Source organism: Oncorhynchus mykiss, chromosome 6 (genome assembly GCF_013265735.2).
Source record: "Oncorhynchus mykiss isolate Arlee chromosome 6, USDA_OmykA_1.1, whole genome shotgun sequence".
Lineage (NCBI taxonomy): Eukaryota > Metazoa > Chordata > Actinopteri > Salmoniformes > Salmonidae > Oncorhynchus > Oncorhynchus mykiss.
In genome coordinates, this window is record NC_048570.1 from 9,118,886 (window position 1) to 9,140,074 (window position 21,189).

At 41.8% G+C, this 21,189-nt stretch overlaps 1 protein-coding gene across 1 annotated transcript; it reads left to right on the forward strand.

Moving 5' to 3' along the window:
- The first annotated feature begins 82 nt into the window (after nt 1-82).
- On the forward strand, nt 83-16,162 carry LOC110525223 (kinetochore protein NDC80 homolog). The gene is made up of 17 exons (XM_021605187.2): nt 83-242; nt 8,507-8,602; nt 8,689-8,769; nt 8,992-9,118; nt 9,351-9,523; nt 9,847-9,949; nt 10,368-10,457; nt 10,540-10,633; nt 10,751-10,851; nt 12,399-12,543; nt 12,793-12,998; nt 13,123-13,275; nt 13,367-13,456; nt 13,556-13,648; nt 14,720-14,850; nt 15,379-15,481; nt 15,619-16,162. Exons 1-17 carry the CDS (start codon nt 235-237, stop codon nt 15,745-15,747), a joined length of 1,923 nt encoding a protein of 640 aa, XP_021460862.1. The 5' UTR covers nt 83-234; the 3' UTR covers nt 15,748-16,162.
- Nucleotides 16,163-21,189: the final 5,027 nt, after the last annotated feature.

Below are 21,189 nucleotides of genomic sequence, written 5' to 3' on the forward strand. Positions count from 1 at the left end.
AATTGTTTGAAAAAGAAACTTATGGTCATTATTGTGTGCCGCTTGGAACCCTTAAAAGTAAGCAAATTGCTTTGAACTTGAACGCACGTCCTATCTGACCCATTGCGCTTTCCGTCGAAACTCATGTCGTCACTAGCGTCCGTTGTGCTTAAAGTTTTTGGCGGATTTTTTGACTCGTTAGCTACCTAAGTAAAAACAACATTTTCTGAACGGATTATTTTACATTTATAGAAAATGGAAAGGTACGTATTTATTTGAAAGACGTCTCAATAGGTTGTTGCATCTAATTTATAGCTAGCAATAATTATTTGTAATGCTTCAGGCGAATTCTAACATTACCTAGCTACCGTTAGCAAGTTTGCTAAATCTCGTTTACACTTTACAAGTCTAGTAAGTACGTTAATTGTATATTTCCCCAGTGGAATGTCATTCGTTGAAGAATATAGCTAGCTAACGTTATATCACAGGAAATAAGTTAAGTATTTCCATGTGAAAGTGTCATGATGGTGTACATTTCCCCCACGAATGTCGACTGATGTTGCTTTACGTTTTTGAGAACGTTAGGGGTAACGACCACATTTAAAAATACCCAAATGCGAGACAACAGGAAGATTTTACAGGACCGTGTAGTTTTAATGTCACATGCACAAGTACAGTGAAATGCTTTTATTGTAAGCTCTAACCCCCAACAATGCAGTAATAAATAACTATGTAATACACCAAGGTGTCTTAAACACGGATATTGTTAGGCATAAGTTATCTAATAAACAAACCAAAAATAGGCCACGGCATCACTGTCAAGCGTGAATGATGATTATTCACGTTTTAGCAGCGGAATGTCCAAACTGCCGTCTGCATGCTCATTTGATCTCCGTTTCATGAGAATTTGTATTTACTTGAATTACTGTTTCTTGAGCAGATAAGTGTTCAACTATACTAAACAAAAATATGAACGCAACTTGCAAAGATTTCACTGAGTTACAGTTAATATTATTTATTTTTTATTTAACTAGGCAAAAAGGAAATCAGTAAATTGAAATTATTGAGTTGTGAGGCCGGTTGGATGTACTGCCAAATTCTCTAAAACGTTGTTGACATTCCTGCAGACAGTATTCCATTTGCATTCTCCCTCAAAACTTGATATCTGTGGCATTGTGTTGTGTGACAAAACGGCACATTTTTTAGAGTGGCGATTTATTGTCCCCAGCACAAGGTGCACCTGTGTAATGATCATGCCGTTTAATCAGCTTTTTGATATGCCACACCTGTCAGGTGGATGGATTATTTTTTTTAAATTTTTTTTTTTTTTTTTTTACCTTTATTTAACCAGGCAAGTCAGTTAAGAACAAATTCTTATTTTCAATGACGGCCTGGGAACAGTGGGTTAACTGCCTGTTCAGGGGCAGAACGACAGATTTGTACCATGTCAGCTCGGGGGTTTGAACTCGCAACCTTCCGGTTACTAGTCCAACGCTCTAACCACTAGGCTACCCTGCCGCCCCATTATCTTGGCAAAGGAGAAAGCTTTATGTCCGTATGGAACATTTCTGCTATTTTATTTCAGCTCATTAAAATAATGGGACCTACACTACATGTTGCGTTTATATTTTTGTTCACTAAATATAACCTTCCCGTATTTTGTTTTAATCAAAGCACATTCTTCCCAGTGGCACACGCTGTTGAGCATTTGGCCGCATGATATGTGTATATATATTTTTTTTACTCTTCAGCTAACGTCTTATGAGGTGATGCTTTTGGTGTAACAGTAATGCTATGCTATTATACTTGGTTATGTTATTTAGAATACAAATGAATCATTGTGATCTTCCAAGGCATTGATTCAGCTAAACTAGGGATTGTCAACTTCGATGGGGGTGGGGTCCTTTAGTGAGAGGTCTAATGCTTTTATATTTAATTCTGCCCTCCGAATTCATATTCATCATATTCATTATAATAAATAGGCCCATTAATACTATAGAAAAAGTCTATATACAGTGTGTGCAAATGAGGTAGGATAGGGGAGGTAAGGCAATAACTAGGCCATAGTGGCAAAATAGTTACAATTTATCAGTTAAACACTGGGAGTGATAGATGTGCAGAAGATGAGTGTGCAAGTAGAGATACTGGGGTGCAAAGGAGCAAAATAAATAACAGTATGGGGATGAGATAGTTGGATGGGCTATGTACAGGTGCAGTGATCTGTGAGATGCTCTGACAGCTGGTGCTTAAAGCTAGTGAGGGAGATATGAGTCTCCAGCTTCAGTGATTTTTGCAGTTCGTTCCAGTCATTGGCAGCAGAGAACTGTAAGGAAAGGCGGCGAAGGGAGGAATTGGCTTTGGGGGTAACCAGTGAAATATACCTGCTGGAGCACGTGCTATGGGTGGGTGCTGCTATGGTGACCAGTGAGCTAAGGCGGGGCTTTACCTAGCAGAGACTTATAGATGACCTGGAGCCAGTGGGCTTGGCGACGAATATGAAGCGAGAGCCAGCCAACAAGAGCATACGGGTTGCAGTGGTGGGTAGTGTATGGGGCTTTGGGACAAAATGGATGGCATTGTGATAGACTGCATCCAATTTGCTGAGTAGTGTTGGAGGCTATTTTGTAAATGACATTGCCGAAGTCGAGGATCGGTAGTATGGTCAGTTTTATGAACGTATGTTTGGCAGCATGAGTGAAGGATGCTTTGTTGCGAAATAGGAAGCCGATTCTAGATTTCATTTTGGATTGGAGATGCTTAATGTGATTCAGGAAGGATAGTTTACAGTCTAACCAGACACCTAGGTATTTGTAGTTGTCCACATATTCTAAGTTAGAACCGTCCAGAGTAGTAATGCTGGACGGGCGGGCAGGTGTGGGCAGCGATCGGTTGAAGAGCATGCATTTAGTTTTACTTGTATTTAAGAGCAGTTGGAGGCCACGGAAGGAGAGTTATGGCATTGAAGCTCGTCTGGAGGTTAGTTAACACAATGTCCAAAGAAGGGCCAGGAGTATACAGAATAGAGGTCGACCGACTATGATTTTTCAACGCCGGCACCGATTATTGGAGGACCCAAAAAAGCCGATACCGATTAATCGGCCGTTTTTTAAATTTTTTATATATATATATATACGCACACATTTTTGTAATAATGACAATTGCAAAAATACTGAATGAAAAATGAACACTTGTTTTAACTTAATATAATACAGAAATAAAATCTATTTAGTCTCAAATAACATGAGAACATATGTTAAAACGAACCACCAGCTTTCATGGGTCTTCAATATTCCCAGTTAAGAAGTTTTAGGTTGTAGTGCAGAAAGCAGAGCTTTTCTGCATGGTCCCGTCAGTCTGCTCCTCCGCTTATCAGAAATGATTCCCACCTCACTAAACACTCTCTCGCTTGGGACTGAAGAAGGTGGGGGACAGAGAAACGTATTTGCCAGTGGAGTGAGTGATTGAAGTCTGTCCTCATTCTGCTTCCACCACTCCAAAGGCAAGCCGCTCTTTCTGTCAATGACAGGCTCTGTGAGGTAACGCTCCAACTCAATTTCAAAACTGCCCTAGACTTCAGCCCTGCCCTCTTGGCTTCCAAGGATACTAGCGTAGAGGCTGTCCACCAGACTGGGTGGCTGATCTACCTGGACTCTTTGTTTTTTTGCACCTGGATCTGGGTCCTCCTCTTCACTCGTCCTTTCTGCTGTGGCTCTGGGATTTTGTTTCCTTAGTCGGTCAGACTCCTCTTTCAGCCACTCTTTTGCTTTCTCTAGTGCTGTCCCTGAGGTGAAGGCATAGCTCTTGTAATGTGGATCCAGGACAGTTGCCAGCACCAGGCACTTTGTCTCCTCGGCCTTGGAGAACCTCCTTGTCAGACTGTCCAACATGGTCTTCTGTAAGGTTTTGATGCGTTGAGTAGAATAACCCTCCTGCTGTAGCATCAGCTTCAGCACCGACACACTGGGGATGATGCATGCTGCTGTAGAGTTGGGAGTGGCTCATCTCCAGTGTCACCTCCTCCATAGGTGCCAGAGTCTCAATTAGGTTAGAGACAATGTCCCACTGTGCAGCAGACAAACCGCTGATGTGTCCGTATTCACCTGCATACGCATTCAGTGCACGCCTCTGTTCAAACATCCTCTGCAACATTTGTAGTGTTGAGTTCCAGTGAGTATGAACTGTTTGGATGATGCTGTTTTTGGGAAGGCCCAAACTCTTCCTGAATGGCCCTCGGCCTCTGTTTGGCCAGTACAGAATGGTCAAAGTGAGTTGCACAGCTCTTCAACATGACAATAATGTCTAGCACAGCTCTCTGACTGGATAGGCCATCATTGATTACAAGCTATAGGGTGTGTGCACTGCAGCTGAAGTCTGGAAGCTCTGCCAGTCTCATACCTTTCACCATGTTTGGCCCACTGTCCCTGAGGACCAGCACTACACGTCCCTGTGTGGATTTCCTAGTATTCCAACATGGTCAAAAACATCTCTCTGATGTAGTTTCCTGTGTGTGATCCATTCATAGTCTTGACATTCAGCACATCCTGCTTTCTTGTCCAAACATTGTCAATGAAATGTCCAGTAAGGCTCCTCGGGGATTCTGTAGTGCCTGACCAGCAGTCCGTTGTGAATGCCATGGGTGGAGCGTTCCCTGGTGCCACCAGATTCTTCACTTTCATCACAACTCTTTCATGTGTTTATATCTAGCATTTCTGAGCTAAATATTTTTTTTTCTTTGATCCTGTACCAGGGTTCAGCAAGAGTAATCAGCTGCTGAAAACCAACGTCAGACACCACTGTGAATGGCTGGTTGTCAGTGGCAATCATCTCAATAATTGCTACATCCATCTTCTTGGCCCTTGGGTCTTTGTCCTGCCATGTTGCTTGTTTATTAGAATGTTGTAAGATTGTAGCCTGCGATGTGTCTATCACTTTTTCCTTGTGGAAGAATTTGCATTTGCTTTTTTCATCATTGCTTCCTTAGGGGCTTTTGGGTGGGTGTTCTTAAGGTGATTGCACAGGTTGGTGGTATTTTTTGATTTAGCCATTGCTGACCCCATGCTCACATCTTCATCACAAGTAAGACACCTTGCTTTCCCTGGTGCCAATTCCATGTAATAGTCCCACACTGGTGCTCTGCTTTTCTCTGCCATCTGTAAAACACACACACAGCTCTGAAGTGACAACGATACTGAAGAGTCTGCTTAGGAGACAAATACTCTCAACTGTTTGAATAAAACTAGAGTTTAAGTTACCTGTGATGAATGTTGAAAACAGAAACTGTAATTTCTATACGCAGGAAATCCTATTTTAATAATGGACATGGTAAGAATTGACTACCGAAGTGCGAGTCATAATTCCCATGACACCTTCTAGAAAAATCTGAAAAGCGGTTCCTTCATTCATTTATTCCATGGGATATTTTTAGATTCACTTAAAATAAGGTCTGTTTCCAATAAGGTCTGTTGCCAATTTTATAACTGTGTAGATTTCCATAGTAGAGGTCGACCTATTATGATTTTTCAACGCAGATACCGATTATTGGAGGACCAAAAAAGCTGATACGATTATTATTATTTTTTTGTAATAATGACAATTACAACAATACTGAATGAACACTTATTTTAACTTAATATAATACATCAATAAAATAAATTTAGCCTCAAGTAAATAATGAAACATGTTCAATTTGGTTTAAATAATGCAAAAACAAAGTGTTGGAGAAGAAAGTAAAAGTGCAATATGTGCTATGTAAGAAAGCTAACGTTTCAGTTCCTTGCTCAGAACATGAGAACATATGAAAGCTGGTGGTTCCTTTTAACATGAGTCTTCAATATTCTCAGGTAAGAAGTTTTAGGTTGTAGTTATTATAGGACTATTTCCCGCTATACCATTTGTATTTCATATACCTTTGACTATTGGATGTTCTTATAGGCACTTTAGTATTGCCAGTGTAACAGTATAGCTTCGGTCTCTCTCCTCGCTCCTCCCTGGGCTCGAACCAGCAACACAATGACAATTAGCGCGCGCTAACTAGCTAGCAATTTTAATTTGGTTACACAAGCCTCATCTCGGGAGTTGATAAGCTTGAAGTCATAAACAGAGCAATGCTTGACGCACAACGAAGAGCTGCTGTCAAAACGCACGAAAGTGCTGTTTGAATGAATGTTTACACGCCTGCTTCTGCCTACCACCGCTCAGTCAGATACTTAGATACTTGTATGCTCAGTCAGATTATATGCAACGCAGGACACGCTAGATAATATCTAGTAATATCATCAACCATGTGTAGTTAACTAGTGATTATGATTGATTGATTGTTTTTTTTATAAGATAAGTTTAATGCTAGCTAGCAACTTACATTGGCTTACTGCATTCGCGTAACAGGCAGTCTCCTTGTGGAGTGCAACGAGAGAGGGGCAGGTTGTTATTGCGTTGGACTCGTTAACTGTATGGTTGCAAGATTGGGTCCCCTGAGCTGACAAGGTGAAAATCTGTCGTTCTGCCCCTGAACAAGGCAGTTAACCCACCATTCCTAGGCCGTCATTGAAAATAAGAATGTGTTCTTAACTGACTTGCCTAGTTAAATAAAGGTATAAAAAATATATATATATATATATCGGTACCCAAAAATACAGATTTCCGATTGTAATGAACTTGAAATCGGCCCTAATTAATCGGCCATTCCGATTAATCGGTCGACCTCTAATCCATAGGACAAGGTAACTCTGATCAATATTGGCTAAATACAAGCGAAGATTTAAAAAAAATTGTAGAGTGGATTTATGACAATATGTTGACAAACGTTACCTTATCCTAGTGAGATTTACACGAGTATCAAAACGCAGAGGTGGTTTAAGCCTGCACGAAACAGACCTTATTTGGAAGTAGATCAAGACATCCTCTATGGAAGACATGAACGGTAAAATAACGAAGGAACCCCTTTCAAGTTCAGCCGCAAGTTATTACAGGAATTATAACGCGTCGACTATTTCTCTTCTAAACCTTATACCTTTGACTATTATGAGCCTGCTGCTGCCTACCACCCCTCAGTCAGACTGCTCTATCAAATATCAAATCATAGACTTAACTATAATATAATAAACACACAGAAATACGAGCCTAGGTCAAATCCGGAAACTATAATCTCGAAAACAAAACGTTTATTCCGTTCCGTATTTTATCTAACGGGTGGCATCCATGAGTCTAAATATTCCTGTTACATTGCACAACCTTCAATGTTATGTCATAATTACGTAAAATTCGGGCAAATTAGTTCGCAACAAGCCAGGCTGCCCAAACTGTTGCATATACCCTGACTCTGCGTGCAATGAACGCAAGAGAAGTGACACAATTTCACCTGGCTAATAATGTCTGCTAACCTGGATTTCTTTTAGCTAAATATGCAGGTTTAAAAATATATACTTCTGTGTGTTGATTTTAAGAAAGGCATTGATGTTTATGGTTAGGTACAGTCGTGCAACGTTTGTGCTTTTTTCGCAAATGCGTTTTTGTTAAATCATCCCCTGTTTGGTGTAGTTGGCTGTCTTTGTTAGGAAGAAAAAATCTTCACACAGTTCGCAACGAGCCAGGCGGCCCAAACGGCTGCATATACCCTGACTCTGTTGCAAGAGAAGTGACACCATTTATCCTAGTTAAAAGACATTCGTGTTAGCAGTAAATGTCAGTTGGCTTTTCATAGCCGATCATTGAGAGTATCTCTACCGCTCCTGCTGTCTCTAGAGAGTTGAAAACAGCAGGTCTGGGACAGGTGGCACATCCGGTGAACTGGTCAGGGTTCCATAGCCACAGGCAGAACAGTTGAAACTGGAGCAGCAGCACGGCCAAGTGGACTGGGGACAGCAAGGAGTCATCAGGCCAGGCAGTCTTGAGGCATGGTCGTAGGGCTCAGGTCCTCCGAGAGAGAAAGAAAGAATTACAGAGAGCATACTTAAATTCACACAGGACACCGGATAAGACAGGATAAATACTCCAGTTATAACAGACTGACCCTAGCCCCCGACACAAACTACTGCAGCATAAATACTGGAGGCTGAGACAGGAGGGGTCAGGAGACACTGGCCCCATCCGATGATACCCCCAGACAGGGCCAAACAGGCCCTCTCTTACCGATGGCGGATATGATAATGGTTAGGCCTTGTGCAGGGGGAATGCAGGGCTGTTGACCGGGGTAGGGTTATCCAGGTGGAAAGCATGGCCAGCTGTAGAAAAATCCTTATTGAAATTCTCAATTATCGTGGATTTGATATGAACAGGACATGAATGTTTGGTTGTGCCAAAATGCCTGACTGTCCCGCACAATCTGGGACTATGTCACCCTAGTAAGTGGGTGACCCATCTCAGTTCCGGCTAGTGTACCCATCTTTCATTGTTCATATGAAGGCATTTGCAGTTAGTTGACTGGTTTGGGAAACATTTGCTATCCTATTTAAACATGAACTGTTCTGGCTATCCATGTATAGCCTACATGTATTTTTCTGCCTATGTCTTTTCTTCATTCTTTCACCAGGTCCAGGATGAACCGAGCATCCAGCAGTAGGCTCTCTGAGCTCCCTCAAAGAGTTGAAAGCAACAGAATGAGCATGGTTTATGCAACACCGCAGAGGTTAGTGTTCAAACAAACGTCAATGGAAGTTGCTTTATGGGATATGTATTTGCTAATACAGTGAGCATATCAATATTTGTTCACAGCAAACAATCCTTCGGAAAGTTGAACATTCCTAAACCCCAGTCTGTCACATCCGAGAGAAGAACCAGCTTTTTTGGTAGTCGGTAAGTCCCTACACTGACTAAAATACCATGATACACGTAGTTCTCTATCACTGTCACCATGCGAGACAAAGACTATTCCTGTTAGTGAATCCATATGATTGGGAGCCATTTCTCACTGCCAAGTTCAGTGGTTCCCAACTCCAGTCCTCGAGTCCCTCAGACAGTACAGGTTTTTATTGTAGCTCTGGACATGTTCACACTGCAGGCCTTACTGCTTTTCAGGACCAGTGGGGCTGGCATGGCTCGCAACAGCGCCTTTGGAGCCTTTGGGGGTGCAGAGAAGATGAAGGATCCCCGGCCCTTACACGATAAGGCCTATGTTCAGCAGTGCATCAGACAGTTGTGTGAGGTATGGATTCCTAATATACGCACATTTTTAAGACATAAATTTCACTGAACTTTTAAGTCTTTCAAGACCGGCCCGAATATTTATAAAGTATCTCAGAGTAGGAGTGCTGCTCTAGGATCAGTTGTCACTTTTACATCCTCATGAATAAGATTCTATGACCTGGGGGGGGGGGGTCTGGTCCTAGATCAGCACTCTTTGACAAAGGCACATCATTTCCCTCGTTCTCCTCTAGTTTCTGTCAGAGAAGGGCTTTCCGGGTTCAATGTCAGTCAAGTCTCTCCAGTCGCCCTCCACCAAGGAGTTCCTAAAGATCTTTGAGTTCATCTACTGCCTCCTGGACCCCACCTTCCAGATGCCCACCTCCAAAGTGGAGGAAGAGGTCCCCAGGATTCTCAAAGACTTGGGGTAAATAGTGGTTAGAGTGTTGGGCCAGTAATCGAAAGGTTGCTGGATTGAATCCCCGAGCTGACAAGGTAAAATAAATATCTGTCGTTCTGCCCCTGAACAAGGGAGTTAACCCAATGTTCCCTGGTAGGCTGTCGTTGTAAATAATAATTTGTTCTTAACTGACTTGCCTAGATAAATAAAGGTTGGCCAAAGGTAGTGCCCTACATAGAGAATATGGTGCTATTTGGGACTCAGATGTGATCATTTGCTGTTTGCATCTGGTTTTCGTACGCTAGCCCATTCCTCATTCTATGATACTGACTGTATATTTCTGATGGCAGGTATCCATTTGTTCTCTCCAAAAGTTCCATGTACTCTGTGGGGGCACCACATACATGGCCACAGGTCTTGGGGGCTGTTGTCTGGCTCATCGATACTGTGAAGGTGGGTATTAGTACAGCAGAATACTACCTCATCTCTAAACTCATTAATAACATTAACTGTCTAAATGAAGGTTTAAATAATGAGAGATGTTTATAAAAACATTTTTTATAAGGATCCCCATTAGCCGACGCCAATGGCGACCACTAGTCTTACTGGGCTTCGACATAACGAAATCCTTTACAATTGACATATTTAAAAACATTAACATGGATTGTGTGTGCATCTATTAGTTACACTTGTCAATACGTGAACAACAAAGTTAGGTCACATGGGGCAGAGGCCCTGTGCAGTGAACGGTAACTTTATTTTTGAAACCAGGTTTGTTGTTCACTTGCTCCATGTAAGATGGGAGTTCCATGCAGTCGTGGCTCTGTATAATACTGTATGTTTCCTTGAATTTGTTCTGGTTGTTTTGCAGGTATTTTGCTGCATGAGTGATCAGGACCTGCTCTTTGCGGATTTCTCTGACGGAAGCACTGAGATTGAGGACGGGGTTGAGTTCAACAAGGTACAGAAACAACTTAATCACAACAAAACCATTTAGGATGTTAGGTCTCTATTTGACCCTGCACGATCCCTTCCGTTTCTAGCTCTTTCTGGACTACACCGCTGAAACCTACAACAAGTTCATGCAAGGAGCGGATACGTTTGATGAAGAGGATGCAGATTATCTTGCTAAACTAAGTAAGCAGTGATGACAAAGTCATTGTTTCTAATTGTGAGTTGTGCCTTTTCCTTCCAAATGAACATGTGAAAAATAACCAGCAACAAGCGCATAAAACGCCAACTTTATATTTACAGAGAGACTTTACAACGTTGACGAAGGGCTTCTCGCATCCATGGAGGAGAAGTACAGGATTCTGAGTGGTGAGGTTGAACGACTGGAGAAAGAAAGTCAAACGGTTCGTCCTTTTAATCTAAGGTCTGTATATACAGTGCATTCGGAAAATATTCCACATTTTGTTATGTTACAGCCTAATTATCAAATGTATAAAATATTTTCCCTCATCAACTTACACACAATACCCCATAATGACAACGGTAAACATTTTTACGTGTTAACTTGGACTCCAAGTTGTGGTAAATTCAATTGATTGGACATGATTTGGAAAGGCATACATCTGTCTATATACGGTCCCACAGTTGACAGATCAAAAATCAAGCCATGAGGTCGACGGAATTGTCCGTAGAGCTCCGAGACAGGATTGTGTCGAGGCACAGATCTGGAGAAGCGTACCAAAAAATGTCTGCAGCATTGCAGGTTCCCAAGTTCAGTGGCCTCCATAATTCTTAAATGGAAGACACAAAGACTTTTCCTAGAGCTTGCTGCCCGGCCAAAATGAGCAATCAGGGGAGAAGGGCCTTGGTCCAGAGTTCCTCTTTGGAGATGGGTGAACCTTCCAGAAGAACACTCATCTCTGCAGCACTCCACCAATCAGGCCTTTATGGTAGAGTGGCCAGATGGAAGCCACTTGTCAGTAAAAGGCACATGACAGCCCGCTTGGAGTTTGCCAAAAGGCACCTAAAGGACTCTGACCATGAGAACCAAGATTCTCTGGTCTGATGAAACCAAGATCTGAAATCTTTGACCTGAATGCCAAGTGTCACGTCTGGAGGAAACCTGGCACTATCACTACTGTGAAGCATGGTGATGGCAGCATCATGCTGTGGGGATGTTTTTCAGCGGCAGGGACTGGGAGACTAGTCAGGATCGAGGGAAAGATGAACGGAGAAAAGTACAGAGAGGTCCTTGCTGAAAACCTGTTCAGGACCTCAGACGAAGATTCACCTTCCAACAGGACAACAAGCACACAGCCATGGCAACGCAGGAGTGGCTTTGGGCAACAAGTCTCTGAATATTCTTGAGTTGCCCTGACAGAGCCCGGACTTGAACCCGATAGAACATCTCTGGAGAGACCTGAAAATAGATGTGCAGTGATGGTCCCCATCCAACCTGACAGAGCTTAAGATGATCTGCAGAGAAGAATAGGAGAAACTCCCCAAATAGATTTGTGCCAAGCTTGTAGTGTCATACCCAAGAAGTCTCAAGGCTGTAATTGCTGCCAAAGGTGCTTCAACAAAGTACTGAGTAAAGGGTCAGAATACTTATGTAAATGTGATATTTCGTTTTTTTATTTTGCTAAAATGTGCTACAATTGATAGAAATTGTGTTTGCTTTGTCATTACGGGGTGTTGTGTGTATTTTGATGAGGGTGAAAAATCACAATTGAATCTATTCTTGAATGGAACAAATGTGGCAAAAGTCAAGTGGTCTGAATACTTTCCGAATGCACTGTATTTATAGATTTCTATATTATTTATAGACGTTCTGCGACTGAATATTGTACACATCTCACCTAGTTTAAGCAGTCTGTAAACGTGCCAGTTACGTTTGAACAGAGCCATTTGATTCACTATATTTCTAACCATTTTGTTCACTTTGGAGCAGGACCGATTGATGGTCAAAAGAACGGAGAAAGTCAAACTTCAGACAGACCTGCAGAAGCTGCAGAGTTATCGCAGTAACCTGGAGTCTTTCAAAGCCAACCTGGAGAACAAAGCCTCTGGATTGGCCGAGGAGCTGGAAGCATCGGGTAAAAAAAACATGACCAAACATTGCTACTCTCGTGGTTTAGCTGGTCTTGCGGTATTGATGCAGCCTTCCTGGACACTTTTCTCTTTCTAAAGTGTCTGCATATGTGGTCTACTGCCCTTTGACACATCTCTCTATCTGTCCCCACTTCCTCTCATTCCCTGTTTAAACGAAATGTGAAAATCCATTAAAATATACCTTTTTTTAAATTGCTACTCTCCTGGAAATCCTGAAACGTTGTCCTGTGTAGGACTGCAAGTGGAGACCCTAAAACAGGAGGAGTCCCGGCTCCAACACATCTTGTCCACCCAGAAGTTCACTCCCGCAGACATTGAGAGGATCAACTGGGAGAAGAGGGAGCTGCAGCAGACCATCAACAGCCTGAGCAAGAGCCTGGAGCAGGCCGAGCAGCACATGTGGAACGAGGAGATCGCTCTGGCCAAGGCCAAGGAGACGGTAAGGAATAGGATGCTGGCCTGATACGACTGCATTCTATACTCATCTGTCTGATAAAGGTTCAATAAGTCTTTTATTTTTTAAATGACAGTCGTCTCAGTCTTATCCACTGCTAATGATTTAGGCCGAAGTGAAGCTGGCCGAGTACCACAAGCTTGCCCGCAAACTGAAGCTCATCCCTGTGTCTGCCGAGAACGCATGCGGCCACGACTTTGAGATCAGGACCTCCACAGAATACGGACCGTCCACCATGGTTCAATGCAGAACACAGATTCAAGTAATGGCGATTTAGTTCTCATCGAATAATCGCTTTATTACAACAGGTGTGTGTTGTTTCTGGACCTAATTCTGTGGCTTATTCTCTACAGCAACTACTGAGGAAACTGATCACTGATGTGGACGAGGAGTGTAGTCGACTGACAGACATGAAACTAAGCCTGGAGGAGTCCATAGAACAGGTACCGAGACATTTCACTGTGTTTCTTAGAAGTCCCAAGGTTTTGTCCCATTTTTTGGGTGTTTTTTTTTTCTTAAACATGGGTCTTTTTCTCTTTGAGGTGAATTCCAATATTTCAGATAAAGCGAATGACTTGAAACAACTGAGAGAGCAAATCCGTAGGCTCGACGAGCAGCTCGAACAAGACATGCAGGTGGGTTATATTTTCAATATTACAAATGTTTGAATATTGTATACAGGAACCCATCTGAAAGATTGCTTCACAGGTCAGTCATTTATTGATCAGGAAGTGGTGTCAAAGTGAATCATTGGTCCATCCAAGGTTTTCCTAGACAGCTCATTGTCTTATAAGGACCATCATGGAACCAGCTTTTCTTGTTCTCCTCAATTATTTAAATGTATTGTATCTACATCTGTGGTTAAATTGTGTTTTTGATCATTTAGGGTTTCTGGGATGTTGATTTTGACTTCAGCCATGACCAATCTTCCAAAGCACTTCATGGCTAAAGACGAGAGTGCTACGGGTCGGTAGTCATTTAGCCAGGTTTACCATAGTGTTCTTGGGCACAGGCACTATGGTGGTCTGCTTAAAACATGTTGGTATTACAGACTCGGACAGGGAGAGGTTGAACATGTCAGTGAAGACACATGCTAGTTGGTCAGCGCATGCTTGCAGTACACGTCCTGGTAATCCGTCTGGCCCTGCGGCCTTGTGAATGTTTTTTAAGGGTCTTACTCACATCGGCTGCGGAGAGTGTGATCACACAGTCTTCTGGTACAGCTGGTGCTCTGATGCATGTTTCAGTGTTATTTGCCTCGAAGCGAGCATAGAAGTAGTTTAGCTCGCCTGGTAGGCTCATGTCACTGGGCAGCTCTCGGCTGTGCTTCCCATTGTAGTCTGTAATGGTTTGCAAGCCCTGCCACATCCGACGAGCATCAGAGCCGGTGTAGTAAGACTCAATCTTGTATTGCCTGTTTGATGGTTCGTCGGAGGGCATAGCGGGATTTCTTATAAGTTTCCAGGTTAGAGTCCCACTCCTTGAAAGTAGCAGCTCTAGCCGTTAGCTCAGTGCGGATGCTGTCTGTAATCCATGGTTTCTGGTTGGGGTATGTACGTACGGTCACTGTGAGGACGACGTCATCGATGCACTTATTGATGAAGCCATTTATTTTAAATGTATTGTTTCCACATCTGTGGTTAAATTGTGTTTTTATCATTTATAAAAATGACATCCCTCTCTCTGTGGTGTGTGTGTGTGTGTAGGACATTGCCCATGAGGAGCAGAAGTGGTCTACTGAGATGGAGTCTGTGGAGACCCACCGCAAGCTGCTGGAGAAGAAGGTGACCCTGGGCTATGATGAGTCTGTGGAGCAGCTGAAAGCTGCACAGCAACAGTGAGTAGTGCTCCTTCTACCAATTATTTTGGACCAAATCACAATGGTGAGGGCTACAGGGCTTAGTTTCAAGTTTTATTGTCACGGGCACAACTACAGTGAAATGCCTTTCTTTCCTGACTGACATTGCAGTAATCAATATCAGTAGTAAAAATATTATACTAATGTAAAGTAGGAAAAAAACACACGAGAAATAGAACCATGAATAACATGAGACAGTAAATAAGCTACTGTTTATATACAGGGTCAGTTCCAATACCATATTTACAATGTGCAGAGATACAAGGGTTAAACTAGCGTCCTGTCCAGGGGGTGTGCTTGTACATCAAGCTGCCTCACACAACAAAAACAGGAGATATGCTCCTGCCCTATGAGCTGTTCTGGCCCGGACAATGATACTTTATTTGCATATGGTATGTTTAGGGCTTTACAATTATTTCACAACCACATGAAGTTTGTTTTCATTGTTCATATCTAAAAATAGACCCCCCCCCCCCACCACCACAGTATTTTCTTTCTACTCCACAGGTACCATCTTGTCCTGCAAGAAACCAATGAGGAGCGGCGGACTGTGGTTAACAACCTTGCCAGTGTGTTAACCACGGCTGCCAACCACCTGTCCATTGTAGAGGTCAGTCTCCATCTTGCCCCTAACCTGCCCCTAATATTTATTTTGTTCCTTGCCTTGATATTCCTTTTTACAATAACAACTTGATTTGACAACGACTGTCTTTCTGAGCCTGAAATTCACATTGTGATCATTTCCAGAAATTCTTAGAGGATCAACACAAGCGAGTAGACAGGGTGTACGCGGAAGCTTTCCGGGAGGACGAGGTGGACATTCAGAAGATGAAGGACATTATGGAGAGCTTCATCGCTAAAGTAAATAGCATGTAGTTCCATGCTTTACTATAAAAGCTGACATGAGCTCTAACTCTTTACTTGGTTATTCCATTCATTCCATTGGAACCATCCCAGCGGGCAAAACTTGGTTTAGTGACGTTGTGACAACAGAACCTAGTTGAAGTGACATCATTGACAACCAGTTTTGCCTGTTGGGATGAGTGCAGCTTTTCTTCTCTTCTAAGTGACGTCTTTACTGACCACGGTGAGCAGAACATCAGTTCCAAAGGGCCTTCTGCAGTTTCCCTGGTCACTGCTCTAAAGCATTGGGAACTTGTGAGACCAGATGGGAAGACTGTATTGGGTGCTGGTAGGAAACATGTTTCAATAGGAGTTTAACTTTGTTCAAGTACCCCTGGGTTAGATAATGGGTGTTCTGTTAAACCTAAATAAAAAGTATTTTATTGTTGTCTTGTGTTTCTCATCTGTCTAGCCACTAGAGGGCAGTGTAAGGCTACATTTACATTACAGCAGTTTCTGGTCGGCTGGAATATTTTTAAAATGTAACCTTAATTTAACTTGGAAAGTCAGTTAAGAACAACTTATTTTCCAATGACAGCCTACCGGAGAACAGTGGCTGAACTGCCCTTTTCAGGGCAGAATGACAGATTTGTAGCTTGTCAGCTCGTGGAGTCGTTCCACCAACCTTTTGTTTACTGGCCCAACTCTCTAACCACTAAGCTACCTGCCGCCAAATATACACTACCGTTCAAAAGTTTGGGGTCACTTAGAAATGTATTTGTTTTTGAAAGAAAAGCAACAAAAAAATGTCAATTTAAAATGATATAAAATGTATCAGAAATCCAGTGTCGACATTGTTAATGTTGTAAATTACTTTTGTCGCAGGAAACAGTTGGTATTTTATGGAATATCTACATAGGCGTACAAGAGGCCCATTATCAGCAACCATCACTTCCAGTCTCAGTGAAGAGGTGACTCTGGGATGCTGGCCTTCTCGGCAGTGTTCCTCTGTCCAGTGTCTGGGTTCTTTTGCCCGTCTTAATCTTTTCTTTGTACTGGCCAGTCTGAGATATGGCTTTTTCTTTGCTACTCTGCCTAGAAGGACAGCATCCCGGAGTCGCCTCTTCACTGTTGATGTTGAGACTGGTGTTTTGTGGGTACGATTTAATGAAGCTGCCAGTTGAGGACTTGTAAGGCGTCTGTTTCTCAAACTAGACACTAATGTACTTGTCCTCTTGCTCAGTTGTGCACCGGGGCCTCCCACTCCTCTTTCTATTCTGGTTACAGGCAGTTTGCGCTGTTCTGTGAAGGGAGTAGTACACAGCGTTGTACCAGATTTTCAGTTTCTTGGGAATTTCTCGCACGCCTATGTAGATATTCCATAAAAAATACGCTGTTTCCAGCTACAAGTCATTAACCATGTCTACACAGTATTTCTGATCAATGTATGTTATTTTAAGTGACCAAAAACAAGGACATTTCTAAGTGACCAAAAACAAGGACATTTCTAAGTGACCAAAAACAAGGACATTTCTAAGTGACCAAAAACAAGGACATTTCTAAGTGACCAAAAACAAGGACATTTCTAAGTGACCAAAAACAAGGACATTTCTAAGTGACCAAAAACAAGGACATTTCTAAGTGACCCCAAACTTTTGAATGGTAGTGAATATTATGGTTATTTGTTTTTCGCTGCAGTTTGTGATGCTTTAAATAAAGATATGTATCCCCATGTCCTGTCTTTACTATCAATAAATTGAAGACTTAGTTTTTTATCAAAGCATTTATCTCTGTAATTAGTATTAAGCGATCAAACTGATTAATCATATAACTGTCATTAACTAGGAAGTCGGGGCACCAAGGAAAATGTTCAGATTAAAGTGATCATTTCCTAAAATAACTTTTTAGATATTTTCATATCTGAGCCATCGTCTTCTGGTTAATGAATTATTTACTTTACCTCATGTTAGTCTCATTCCAAACGTCGTAAATTGTTGGTTATTTGCACAAACCCAGTCTTCACTATGAGTCATCCACACATCATCAATTGTCTTAAATCATTTATTTATTAGTAAGTAATTCACAGAAATGCATAAACAAACAGTAAATATTGTTACAAGAAATGATAGGAGAATGTCCCCTAGTGGGCTAAACCGGTATGGCGGCTTGTTAGACAAAAGGGTGGTCGACCAAGAAGTCACTACAAAGTGATCATTATAACAATACAAATGCTAATCCTTTGCACATGAACACTCACTCATTCGGGAACGATTGCAATCAATATATATATTTACTCTGTGTGTCGTCTTGATCGCTGGTGAAAAGTTTGTTTCTTTTGTAGCATTGTCCATCTCCCTCTTGTTAGAGTGGATTGTTCAGAGTGACATTCATTTGCAATAGGATGGATGTTTCGGCGGTTGTCGTTCGCGTTCCCGAATTCCTAGCTGCAGACTAGTAATTAATATCAAAGACTTGTTCGTATTCTGTCGGTATCGATAGTCTAAGAGTTTAACCACGTGGTATGGTTAAAAGATTCAGCAATGGTCTGCAACCTTTGTACTCCCGTGAATGAGAGAAACATGGTCTGACTGAGAATTTCTCAAAGTTGGGTTTTATTCGGAATTGCAGAAAAGGGGCTGTCCCTCTGGGCTCAGGGGCGGTCCTCTGATTTAGTTAAACTCAAACGGGAATTGGAGTTTCCTTCATTAAACAGTCCAAAATCACATTACACAATTTTACAAACAGTATCATACTCCCTCATTCATCTTATACAACAATTAGATGTAAACCTCATATCTGAGACTATTATATAAACTGCGTTATGGTAATGTGGCCACACCGTCTCCCATGAGCTTCCCCAAGTTGTAACAAACGGACCAGTTGGTAGCTGGATTCTTCAACGATCTTTTATACCTTCTCCGGAACATGAAATTTGTTCGGACCTCAAGTTCTGTGAGGTGGAAGAAATTATTTTGTTCTCTATGAAAATTCACTCTGTCTCTTATACTGCGTGGCCATGAGGCAGGGTCTTCTCAGGAATTTATGACCTCTCTGACTACAGCAGTCTGGTTGTAGAAGCAGAGAGCGGGGGATGGTGCTCGCTGTATCCAAAGAGGGCAACGTCATGACACCCAATATTTCCATGTTTGTTTGTTTTTTGCCAGTCATGCTTATTCAGATTCAGACACGTTACCAACTCATAACAACAGTGTCTAGTCCATGCAATGTAAACTACGGCCTAAATAGTTTGTTGGTTTGTACCTACATTTACTTCTTCCTTTTAGACTCACATACTCAGTCATAGAGATACTATAGGCTGCACCACATAATGAAATGGAACAGGACTATTATTTTAGGTCTCTGTGACCTATACATGTGGTTTATGTCAACATTTGTATTTTTTCCAAAACGTTTTGCTACGGTGTGCACTAACGAAAACAACCCTGCTCTCTGATACCTTTGCATGTGGTAAGTTCATCATTGTCTGCAGACGTCTCAAGAAGACCACGCCACTGCTATATATATATATATATATATATAGTCCTCTGTGTTAGCAATGCCAAAGCCTATTTCTGGTCCCAGTCCGTCCCTGGCTGTAGTCTTCATTAAACTACAGCAACAAGGACCAATGCCCTCCAACTCCACTTAACTATGGATTCTAGTGGGTTGTAGTAAATTCAGATCCCATTGTTGGTGGCACTAATATCACTCCATAACCAACTTTCTGCTGGAGCGTTTCTGATGTTACAAATTTGATTAAGGACTGTCCTGTGTACAATCCTTTATGTCTGCAGTGGTGTCAAGTACTGAAGTAAAAATACATTAAAAGTTGTAACGGCTGTTCGAAGAAGGGGTCCAAGGTGCAGCGTGGTACGTGTTCATGATTTTTAATAAAACAACACTCGAACAAAGCGGAACAAACGAAACAGTCTACCCACAAAACACAAGTGGGAAAAGGCTACCTAAGTATGGTTCTCAATCAGAGACAACGATAGACAGCTGCCTCTGATTGACAAACACACAGAAATAGAAAACATAGAATGCTCACCCCAACTCACGCCCTGACCAAACCAAAATAGAGACATAAAAAGGATCTCTAAGGTCAGGGTGTGACAAAATAACTGCTTATGTTGTTTTTTGGGGGTATGTGTACTTTACTATTTATATTTTTGACAACTTTTACTTCGCTTCATTCCTTAAGAAAATAATGTACTTTTTACTCCATACATTTTCCCTGACTAAGTTCTCGTTACAGTTTGAATGGTTAGCAGGAAATGAAACTGGTCCAATTCACACACTTATCAAGAGAACATCCCTACAGCCTCTGATCTGGCGGACTCACTAAACACACATGCTTGGTTTGTAAATTATGTCTGTGTTAGAGTATGACCCAAGCTAAAAAAAACAACAAGAAAATGGTGCAGTCTGGTATGCTCTATATAAGGAATTTAAAATAATTTTTTACTTTTGATACTTAAGTATATTTTAGCAATTCATTTACTAAAGCATACTTACTTTTGATAGTATATTTCAAACCAATTACTTTAACTCAAGTAGTATTTTACTGGGTGACACACTTTACTTGAGTCATATTCTATTAAGTTATCTTCACTTTTACTCAAGATTGACAATTGGGCAGTTTTTCCACCACTGCCACTCTGGTTAATGACGTGAAGCTCATCAAAACACCAAGGATCTCAGTGAGTCATCCCATACGGCAGGCTGTTTCAGCTGCTGTATCTGGTGCCCATTAAGAAAGATAATGACACGTGCATGACTCACTCCTGCATTCACACTTCAGCCAACATAACATACAGCCCAGGTCGGTGTCGTTGTCTGAACAACATAGGGTTGGGTTTCTAATTTGTTACCTACTTACCTGCCTGGGATGTGGTTCAGCGGGAGTAGCTTAATGTGAGGCTGTACAGAAATGGGACCGGCTATATAGCAGACGATCCTGTCCATCTGTAGACTGGTCTAAATCAGGCATTTTGCACTAAAATGATAATTGTTTGGCTAATAATGGGGTCTTCAAGGCCCATTTCTGGTCCCAGTCCGTCTCTGACTGTATGGCTATCTCTGAATGTTAATATTACAGCCTATGTTGTCGTCAGTATAGGCCCGTTGTACTGAGAGTTACACTAAATATGTAGTATTACCCAATATATGATATTTCTTATTTATATATGTATAGATATGTATTCTAATACATCTCATAGTATTGGAGGTTGAATAGATGCTTTGCATAAGGTGCTGTTGGTTGGTAAATAATGCCATGTGCTGTTACAACTGTAGCCAACATACCTCATCCTGTAGGAAGGAGAGATGCTCTGGGATACACCCCTTGTTGTGTTCTTCCTGTAGGAAGGAGAGATGCTCTGGGATACACCCCTTATTGTGTTCTTCCTGTAGGAAGGAGAGATGCTCTGGGATACACCCCTTGTTGTGTTCTTCCTGTAGGAAGGAGAGATGCTC